The 10,456-nt window shown below is 45.8% G+C and overlaps 2 protein-coding genes across 2 annotated transcripts; both read left to right on the top strand.

The window, feature by feature from the left end:
* Window positions 1-1,128: 1,128 nt before the first annotated feature.
* On the top strand, window positions 1,129-2,322 carry LOC133924372 (probable long-chain-alcohol O-fatty-acyltransferase 5). Its single transcript, XM_062369867.1, has one exon. The coding sequence runs from the start codon at window positions 1,232-1,234 to the stop codon at window positions 2,279-2,281; it is 1,050 nt and encodes a 349-aa protein (XP_062225851.1). The 5' UTR covers window positions 1,129-1,231; the 3' UTR covers window positions 2,282-2,322.
* Window positions 2,323-8,405: 6,083 nt separating this feature from the next.
* On the top strand, window positions 8,406-10,456 carry LOC133925510 (L10-interacting MYB domain-containing protein-like). The gene is made up of 3 exons (XM_062371414.1): window positions 8,406-8,645; window positions 9,508-9,831; window positions 9,923-10,456. The coding sequence occupies exons 1-3, from the start codon at window positions 8,406-8,408 to the stop codon at window positions 10,454-10,456; spliced, it is 1,098 nt and encodes a 365-aa protein (XP_062227398.1).

Below are 10,456 nucleotides of genomic sequence, written 5' to 3'. Positions count from 1 at the left end.
TTTGTGAGTTTTTCTAATTTTTCGTGGGCTGACGGGCAAAAAAAGTCATCGAACCTACTGTGCCGTGGGCCCCGGGCCATGCTTGGGTTGGAGTCACGGCACGTGGACCGGCACGACACGATCTGTTTAGCTAACGGAACTATTTAGCTAACGGATCGTGTCTCAATAGGTTCAGACTGGACTATCCATTTGGCCATCTCTATTCAGTGCTACGATGTTAGATAACTTATGTTACTATAGTTCAATACAAGTTTTCAGTACTATAGTCTTTCGAATTGCCAATCCAAAGTTCAAAAAATGGCCAAGCAGAGATGATCGGGTCCACATGTCCACTCCAGCACATACTATGCTCTGATTCAGTTACTTCAGCATAGGGACTTCATGTTCAGTAGATAGTCAGGAATTGGATGCTTTGGTTGCTCTGGCAAAAGGTACGCCCTTATTATCCCATTTGGCGCCTTCAGATCTGTCTAATTAAGCTATGGACTGAGATGGATGAGATGAGAAGTTCCAGGTGCTCTTTGCAGTCCAGCCCTGCGTCGGCCTCCTCCTCGTCCACATCACCGTCACCACAAGCGCCAAGCTCCGCGCGGCTGCCACGATTGAGGGCTACCGGTACCACCCAGGCACCCACTCCATCATCAATTCGTCACGCTCAGCGACTGGCCGGCAACAGCACAAGGAAATGAGAGCAGCAGACAAACCTTGCGCTCGCCTCGCCTGAACAGAAAGACGAAACTCCGGAGCTGGAGCAGGTGGACACGTACTACTCCTATCAGGGAAAAAGTTCAAAGCCATCGGGACGGGATGACACATGGAGAGATGCATGTATGAGCATACAATCAGGTTTCAAAATATGTCGCTTGATATTCACGGTTACCGATTAATTCAGAAATCAATTGTTTTTCAGTTAAATTTAAATTTAAAATTTCAAAAAATAAAAATTTAACAAATTCGACCAATTTTTACCGAATTGCTATCTAAAACTGCGAATATCAAAAAAAATCGCCGGGGCTCAGAATCGAATTTTGAAACCTTGCATATAACTACCACGTTCTTAAAGATTAATTTACCCCAAGTGGCACATGATGTTTTTTTTAAAATCCTTTCTCTTTTGATCGCCATTTCCAATACTATATTCCTCCGACAGTTCGATCGACACCACGCTACAGTTCATCCGGATCTCGCCCGGTGGCCGCCGTGCCGTGGTCAAGAAACGAGCAAGGCACATATGGCGTCCGAGCTAGCCGCCCTCGCCGTGGTCTCGGCCGCCGCGTTTGGGGCCATGGCCTACGCGCGCCTCGCCACCGCGTGCCTGGCCCCCGGCATCCCCCGCCTCGCGGCGCTCCTCCCTGTGCTTCTTCTCCTCCCTGTCCTCCCCTTCGCCTTTTCCTCCATCCTCCTCCGCACCGTCTCCGCCTTCTTCCTTGTCTGGCTCTGCGGCTTCAAGCTCCTCCTCCTCGCCGCCGGGAACGGGCCGCTCCACCCCGCGCTCCCGCTCGTCCGCTTCTTCGCGTGCGCCGCGCTGCCCGTCAAGGTCCGGGACGAGAAGCAGCCATCCCGCGGCTCGCCCCCTTCCTCCGAGTTCTTCTTGCTGTCCTTTGCGTCCAAGGCGGCTCTTTTCGCCGTGCTCGTTTCGCTCCGGCGCTTCAGGGCGCGGATGCCCGCGTACGCCGTGCCCGCGTTCGACGGCGCGCACGTCTACCTGATGCTCGAGCTTTTCCTCGCATCCGCCGCGGCGCTCGCTCGTGCACTGCTGGGCGCGGAGCTGGAGCCGCAGTTCGATCGGCCGTACCTCGCCTCCTCCCTCCGCGACTTCTGGGGCCGCCGGTGGAACCTCATGGTCCCCGCCGTGCTCCGGCCCTGCGTGTACCACCCCGCGCGCGCCCGCTTCGGCGCCCCCGCCGGCGTGCTCGCGGCGTTCCTCGTGTCAGGGCTCATGCACGAGGTCATGTTCTACTACATCACGCTGGAGCCCGGGACGGGGGAAGTTGTCGCGTTCTTCGCGCTGCACGGCGCGTGCGCTGTGGCCGAGGGGTGGTGCGCGGCGTGGCAGAGCCAGAGCGGCCTGTGGTGGTGGCGGCCGCCGCGCCCCGTGGCGACGGCGCTCACGCTGGCGTTCGTGACGGGGACCGCGTCGTGGCTCTTCTTCGCGCCCGTGATCCGGAGCGGGCTGGACAAGGCCATCGTCGCGGAGTGCGAGGGGATGTTCGCGTTCTTGGAGGGGACTGGCCGGAACCTGACCGCCGCGACGACGCGTTTGGTTTGGTCGCACAGGTAATTTGGTCATGTCTGTCCCGCCGTACTGATTTGGTTTCATCATGGAAAGTTGGAAACAAACAGTCTCGTTGTAATGTAGTTCACAAATCGCAATCCGCTACATCGTATTTCTCCAGACTGTCGTCACATCACATTATGCGTGCGTGGGTACTTCACGTCAGCCGCTAATATCTACAGGATGCAGTAGCTCAGCAATTTTGGCGACAAAACTGGCCGAAGTCATCGACGTGACATACTCATACGCCATGACAGGCGCCGTATCTCTCGGCTGTCGACCTCGCAGTTCAGCCGCGCGCCGGCTTTCTTCTCCTCAACACCACCCCCATCGCTGGCGCCGAGCACTGCCATCATCGAGGGCTACCACCTGCTGGCATCATCATGCTCAGCAACCGGCAACAAGGCCCAGCCAGTAGAACCAGGACCTCCGTCAGCTCCTCTCCGTCCTCCCTACGGGGCACGGGGCACGGGCCAGGGGCCACAGCTATCTGCCACGCACTGGCATGCAGCGGCGGCTTCCACCGAGACAAGGGCGGCGCTGGACTAGGTGTTTGGCTTCATCTTGTCCCATGCCAACCGCAAGTACGACGAGTGCTGGTGCAGGTTTGGGAGCAATGCATTCCACACGGGGACACCGAGCCGCGCAACATCATGGAGTGGACGCGTCCTGCAACACTAAGAACATTATTAACGGAGTTATTATTTCTGCCTCTCTATTTCTTGAGTACGCTATTTATATTTCACTCTCTACTGCTTAGTATGTTCCAACCGACACGTTAAATTTATCTTTTTTATGTCAATCAACTCTATTTTATTATTATCGTGTAACTAATTAGTAATAGTTTATTTTAAATAGTGTTACTTTGAACGGCTATTTTTGTAACGATTATTTTTTCAACAGCTATATTTCGAATAGCTAGTTTTACAACTGCTATATTTCTAACGGCTATATTCTAACTGCTATTTTCCACCACTCTCTATATATATGTCTATTCACCTTGTTGCTACACTAAATCATTATACTTGTTCTTTTTCCTTATCACCTCAAAAGGAGTCATAAATCTCTCCTGGATTCATTGTTGTCGTCGGATGATGACGATGATAAACTCATTCTTGCTATACTACACCAAGCTCACACACAATATCAGCGTATGAATGCTCTACGACCTAGCAGTTCTGTGTTTGGACGTTAGTATATTCACTGAGGCAGGAAAGCTGGGCATTAGAGAATGTACGATAACTATTTTTTTAATGCTCCTATCTATGGCCCAACTTTCTTTCACCTCAAGTTTGCAGTTAATCTATTTTTTGTTTATCTTCTCTGTTAATTTATACTCTTTCTTCATGCATGTTTATTCATTGTTCTTTCCTCACTCAGGTTTAGAATGTGTCGTTCTCTATTTCTTCGCATTGTTCAAGCTATCGAGCAACATGATGATTATTTTGTGCAAAAAAGATATATAAGTGGACGTCTTGGGGTTATCTGTTTTGTAGAAGATTACTGCAACATTCATCATGATAGCTTATGGAATACCAGGAGATTATACGGATCAATATGTTCGTATGGGTGAAAGTACGGCTATAGAGAGTCTGAGAAGGTTTGTCAGAGCTACTGTTGAAGTCTTCGGAGATGAATACCTGAGATCTCCAAATGAGAATGACACAACTAGATTACTTGCAATTAGAGAGCAAAGAGGTTTCCCGGGAATGTTTGGCAGCATAGATTGTATGCATTGAAAGTGAAAAAACTGCCCTGCAGCATGGCAAGGTCAGTATCACAGCCATGTGTACGAGCCCACAATCATTCTAGAAGTTGTTGCTTCTAAAGATATTTGGATCTAGCATACTTTCTTTGGTTTACCAGGGTCTCACAATGGTATCAATGTTGTTTGCCGTCCATATTTATTTGCAAAGTTAGCCAAAGGGAAAGCTCCGATAGTTATTATATCATTAATGGTCATAATTATACAATATGATATTACCTTGCAGATGGAATCTATCCTCAATGTGCCATATTTTTGAAGATCATATCATTACCAAGAGGCAATAAGAGAGAATATTTTGCCAAGGCACATGAACCAATTAGGAAGGATGTCGAACGAGTCTTTGGTGTTCTACAATCTTATTTTTCTATAGTTTGTGAACTAGCCCGATTCTGCGATAAACACACGCTCAAAGAAATCATGACAAATTGTGCCATCATACATAACATGATCATTGAAGATGAGCGAGATAAAGATAAAGATTTCTATTACGATGGTGTTGGAGAAATTGTGAGACCTTCGACAGTTCGTACGTATGAATTACATGGGTTCATTCAAGTTCATCATAATATTAGGGATAAGAAAACTCACTCTCAGCTTTAAAGGATCTCATCAAGCATCTCTGACAACGTCATCGAGACCAGTATTGAAGAAGAGTATACATGTAATATGTATTGTCTTAATAAAACATAGTTTATTCAACAACATATTCGTACAAGAGAACACAAAAGAACATGACAATCCACACATAATAAATCATCTCAACCCGACCATATGCCATATCGTTAAGTAATGATCTCCTCTTGCATTCTCATATAGTATTGTTGTTGGCACTCACTTATACCACTAATGTCTATATTCATCACTTTATCATCTTCGATCCTCTATCTTAACTCTATATCTCTTTCATATTGTTCAAGCCTTTTCTTCTCCAATGCAATTCTCTCATCATTGCATTCTTTTTCTTTAATCTCTTTCAAGGCTTCGTCCTCTTTCTTCTGGCCCGCACATTTTTCAATGCTTCCATGTAAAGGCTCTCCCCTAGAGAAACCGAATTTTTACCTCGACATTGTCGTTATTTCTCCTACTTCTTACCATTTGGCCTTGCATCGCTAGGCTCTAAAATAAGATCCTCCTCTTCTTCATCATGATGACTTTCATTGCTTTCAAAAGTAGATGATTTTAGACTTGCATTGGCAAATATCTTCTATCTTTTTTGAGAGCATCTATCGTTACACTTTTGCTCGTGCTGCAAGATATTCTAACAATGAAACAAACCGAACGATCTGCCATACTTGTCTATTGCCTTGTACAATTCACATACTTGAAGCACCTGCACAAGTGAATATGTGTTGTCAAACATACTAGCAACATATACAGTTACAACCAAACTAAAGAAGAAACATTTATACCTTACCTTGCTCAGACACCCCGCTTTGCCTCCTATTTTGAATCTGAGCATACCATCCACAAAATCTGTTAGCACTCTCTAGTATGATGAACCAATAGTGCATGATAGAGTTGGAAGAATAATCTGATTCAAAGTCTTTATGCGCATGGAATTACTCATGAATTCTTTCCCAATATGTACTATGAGATTGTTCATTGTTGTGAACGGTATCCATGCCGATTTGTAGCCATACCGACACCAAAAGAATGTCCTCCTTTTCAGAGGGGACTTGCAAATTGGTTGTCACCCTAAAATTGGTTGCCATCAACATTTTGGCCACTCAACAGCTACATATAGCTATCCATTCTTGCATTGCAAAATCATATACCATTGATCAATCAATATTCATATAGTCGAAAAACAAAAATAAGAGCACAACTTCACAGATATAAAGCACAAGCACCTCCCCAAATCCATGGCTCCTCACCCCAAATAGGCCGTCACCTCGCACTGCTCCCGCCCTGCCTCTCATCCCCTACTTTGGCGCTCTTGCAGGTATAGCGAAAATGATCCTATTATGTTATAATTGTGATTTTAATAGTTAATTGCAACATAGTCATTAAGACTAACATGTTTTTCAAGAGTATATGTTAGTAGGTCTCGTGGATTCAACATATGAAGAGGCCACCGTAGTTGGAACAAAGTTTGATTGAATTGGAGATGTCCCATGGAAATCGTTCTCACCAGATAACCTGGTGCAGAGGAGTTTGCACTCACCGGAGTATTTTGTCTAGAGGCTATTGAACTCACTAGATGGTTCGGTACTCAGGACTTTGTGCACACCAGAGTATTTCTCCCGGGTGTGTTATATTCACCGGATGGTCCGATACTCAGAAGGCTATACACATCGAAGTGTTTTCACTCAGAAGAGAAAAATGAAGACCTCACCGGACGGTCTGGTGATTAAAGCACTACACATTGGATGCCTACACTGGAGCATTTAACAGAAGCTATGCAAATGAGGAAAGGAGAAATTTCAACTCACCGGATGGTCTGGTGATGAAAGAAGTTAACATACCAGATTGTTTTCCAGCAAGATGTCAAAGCCTCAGTAGAAGATGAAGATCAATACACTGGAAGGTCCGGTGATCAAAGGATCTACACACCAGACTAAATGCACAGAGAACAAGTGGCTTGGCTTGGTGTAAGACAACACACTAGATAGTCCGATGAAAGAAGTGAATGATACATCGGATAATCTGGTGTTCAGAATGTATTTGAGTGAGGTTTCAACGGCTAGTTGCTGATGCTGTACTCACCGGATGGTTCGGTGCTTATACTACTATTGTCACTGGATCATCTGGTGTTTATAGTAAAGTTGAGTCATTGGAGCAATGGCTAATCCACAGGGTTGAAGATATAAATACCCTTCCACTTAGTCATTTGAAGCTGCTGGAGTCTAGAAGAAACTCGTACACACTTGAGAAGATATCCAAGTCACCAAAGTGCTTAAAGTGTTCATTCAAGACGATTAAGGATATCATTAGAGAGTGATTAGTGCTTATAGACCTAGAGAGAAGTGTTGCTAGGTGCTGCAACCTAGAGAGTAGATCAAAGAGTGATCCAACCGTGTATCAAAAGGTACGTCGTCGCCTTGGAGTCTTGATGACTTGCTGATAACTTGTTAATCCTCTGCTTTGTGTGGAGCGACGGCAAGAAGATTATGCGGGGACGTAGATGCCCTTGTCATTGTGACTAAAGCTTCAAAGTAAATACGGTGTATAAGTGACCGGAAGAGGTTAGTGGTGAGACCTCGTCTTGGTGGCTTGGTGGCTCATCTTGCTTGAGGTCTTGTCTTAGTGATTTGGTAGCTCAAGAGCCATGATCGCCGTGATCGGAAGAGACTTGATGACCGGGAGCATGTCTTTTATAGAGCTCTAACACGAACTTGGAGTGGCTTGTGTGCTACTGATACCACAGGATAAAAATCCCTTATGTCAAGTTTATCTCTCTACCTTATTTACATTTTCGTATTTACATACTTACAATTTACCTTGTTAGGATAGGTTGCAATCCTCTTCCTCTTGAGCTGTAGAGAAGACGCACTAGATAAATCTATAGCACATTTAGATAGAAATTAAGGTAGATTTATCTTGTGAAGATTTTAGAGCCTTTAATTTCTAAATATCCTAATTTACCCTCCATCCCGCTCTTAAGACATCACCAATCTCTACATTTAGTGCACCTCATGCGGCAGGCGGGCGAGGGCGTCAACCACACGACTGCAGGCAGGTGACAGCGGCAGGGCAGCGTCGAGCAGATCTATCGGATGGGTGACGACGGTAGGGCAGCACGTACGGCCTCTCTCTCCGGTAACTCTCACTCTCTCCCACAGATCTGGCTAACTCGAACACCTACGACCTCAAATCAACCTGGGAAGAGGAAGATGAAATGCACCTACGGCTACGGTAGCAGAAAGGACCGGCGACTTCATGGCGATCGTTGGTCAATGACGAGAGGGAGACCTTCGCTAGATGTGGCACAAGGCAGAGGCGAGATGGCAAGGTGACAGAAGTGACGATAGGCGTAGCGAATCGGTTGGAGACAATTTTTTATATCTCTTTGCTAAATAATAAGGTAAAGAGACGAATAGCAATTTAGTTGGAGTTAGGGGGTGTTTGTTTGGGCTTCTAGTTAGCTTCTAGCCTCCAAAAACTAGAAGCCCAAACAAACATCGCTACTTCTGAACCCACACTCGCAGAAGCAAAAGCACACAGAAGCATTGCTCGCAGTGTATTTTTAGGAAGTAGCTCGGCGGGTGCTTCTGCGGGCTTCTGCGGGTTGAGATATGAACCTCCCCCATCAAGTTCTAGCTTATTTACCCGCCTCTGCCATCGCTTATAATGGTCAACCAGTTCGTTTTTTTTCGGCCTCTCTCATCAAACTCGACTCGGGAGCTCTCGGCAGGAGAGGCGATGAGGGCGGCTAGGGTTTCGCCTCCTCCCTCCGACGAGCTCTCGGCCCGCCGACAAAAACCTCGGCCCTACAGCCCCACGGCGAGGTGCCCTCCCTCCGGCAGGCACTGGCAGCCGGCCCACGTCCACCAACTCCACGGCCAGGTCCTCGTCTCTGGCTGCCTCGGTGGCCTGTCGGCCTTCGCGCTCGTGCTGCTGCGGTGGGCGCCCTTCCTCCGGCGAGATCCGTTCCTCCGACGAGTAGGCCTCCCTCCGACGAGCCCTCGGTCTTCCTCCACCAAGACCTCCTCCGTCCGACGAGCTTCGAGGTAACAGATCAGCCGTCCCCTAACTGATTGGTGCCACCTTTGTTTAATTTTTCAGTAATTTGTATGGTCATCTGCAATGGATGTTGTCAACCAAAATTTCAGCCTTTGGTTCTGTTGTAGCTATGGATAATTGTATGGTCATCTGCAATGGATAATTGTATGGTCATCTGCAATGGATAATTGTACTGTCTCACGCTATATTGTTCTCCTAATTAGCTAATTGTACATATATCGCTCAATTATATGTGCTGACAATATATTGTTCTCCTAATTAGCTAGTTGTACATATTTGTCAAGAAGGTATATTACTCAATTTTTATGCTGATTCGATATCCTGTTTCTTTCTATTTGTTTGCAATAGACATGCTACTTTAGGTGTATGTCAATGGCAAGTTGGCCGATAGTGGTATTGATATACAAGGAGTAGATGGATCCAATCAGATCTGACTCTGTGTCACTGTCCCCTGTTGATCTTAGTTTTTTAAAAGTTTGTTCACAATTCGGTGCTTGCTGATCTGAGCTAGCTGGTGTGTCCTGAACTTCCTGATTATTCCAGGTTCTAGATTATGTTGCACTGACAGACAGACTATATGTTTTACATGAACTAGTACACATATACATTGGCATAATGGCATGTTCCGAAAATTTTGTAGCTTGTTGTTCCTTCATATTTGTAAAGATTGGGAAGATGTGTATACTGAACATGCCATGTATACATTGGCATAATGGCATGTTCTGTGAGATTGTTCCATGTTCAATTTGTTTGTACTATTAATTTAATTTGAGAAATTTAGATGGACAAGAAGAACAAAAGTGTTGCAAAAGCAGATTGGGATCCCCATAGTACCACAATTTTTTGCAAGCTTGCTGTTGAGGAGATCCATGCTGGTAATAGACCTCTTGGTGGATTGAATGCAAGAGGTTATCAGAGCTTGGGTCAGAAGTTTTTGGCTCAAACAAGGAGAAATTACACTCAGAAGCAATTAAAAAACCGTTGGGACAACCTGAAGATCTTGTACACTTTTTGGAAATCACTCTTGAACAATACTGGGCTTGGGTGGAATGCAGAATTAGGGACAGTATCAGCAAGTCAAGAATTTTGGGAAGAGGCCACTAAGGTTATATATTCCCCAGCATTGTGTATATACATTGCAATTTATTATACTATGAGGCCACTAATTTTAATTCATTGTCCTGGGACAAAATCAGAGAGAGAAGAAGGCGTTGCGTTATGGTCCACCAAATAACCTCAAAGAAATGGAGTTTATGTTTGAGAGGAGTCATGTATCCGGTCTGTCTGCATGCATCCCAGGTGAAGAAGGCACTGGCAGCCACATAAATGTTGATGATGAGGATGCGGAAGGTATGGAGGAAGATATTGCACCCATGATGGCTGCTAGGACGCAGCAGAAGCGGAAGGGAAATTCTAGTAGCCCAACGAAGATTAGCCCAAGGAAGAAGGGGAAGAATCCTATGGTTAGGGTCATGCCACGCATGGTGGATGATGTCATTAGCTCTAACTCGGTAACCTCAAAAGCATTGACTGGTGACTACACTCGTCAGGCAATTAGAGAGGTGATGAATTTGGCAAAAGAAGCTGGAGGAGTTGAAGGGAGTGATGAGCATTTTATGGCTACAAAACTGTTTGTGAAAGCTGAAAATCGTGAAATATTCCTCACTTTTGAGATAAATGAAGGGAGGCTCAATTGGCTCAAGAGATGCTACGAAGAAAGGAAGAAATAA

Source organism: Phragmites australis, chromosome 7, assembly GCF_958298935.1.
Source record: "Phragmites australis chromosome 7, lpPhrAust1.1, whole genome shotgun sequence".
NCBI lineage: Eukaryota > Viridiplantae > Streptophyta > Magnoliopsida > Poales > Poaceae > Phragmites > Phragmites australis.
Note: the sequence above shows the minus strand (reverse complement) of the source record. Positions and strands in the feature narration are given on the sequence as shown.

Excerpts from the sequence above, each read along its gene's own strand:
- LOC133924372 (XM_062369867.1), top strand. The coding sequence starts at position 1,232 with ATGGCGTCCGAGCTAGCCGCCCTCGCCGTGGTCTCGGCCGCCGCGTTT.
- LOC133925510 (XM_062371414.1), top strand. The coding sequence starts at position 8,406 with ATGAGGGCGGCTAGGGTTTCGCCTCCTCCCTCCGACGAGCTCTCGGCC. Across the intron at positions 8,646-9,507 it reads GAGATCCGTTCCTCCGACGA|ATGGACAAGAAGAACAAAAG; the intron begins GTAGGCCTCCCT and ends TGAGAAATTTAG. Across the intron at positions 9,832-9,922 it reads TTTGGGAAGAGGCCACTAAG|AGAGAGAAGAAGGCGTTGCG; the intron begins GTTATATATTCC and ends GGACAAAATCAG.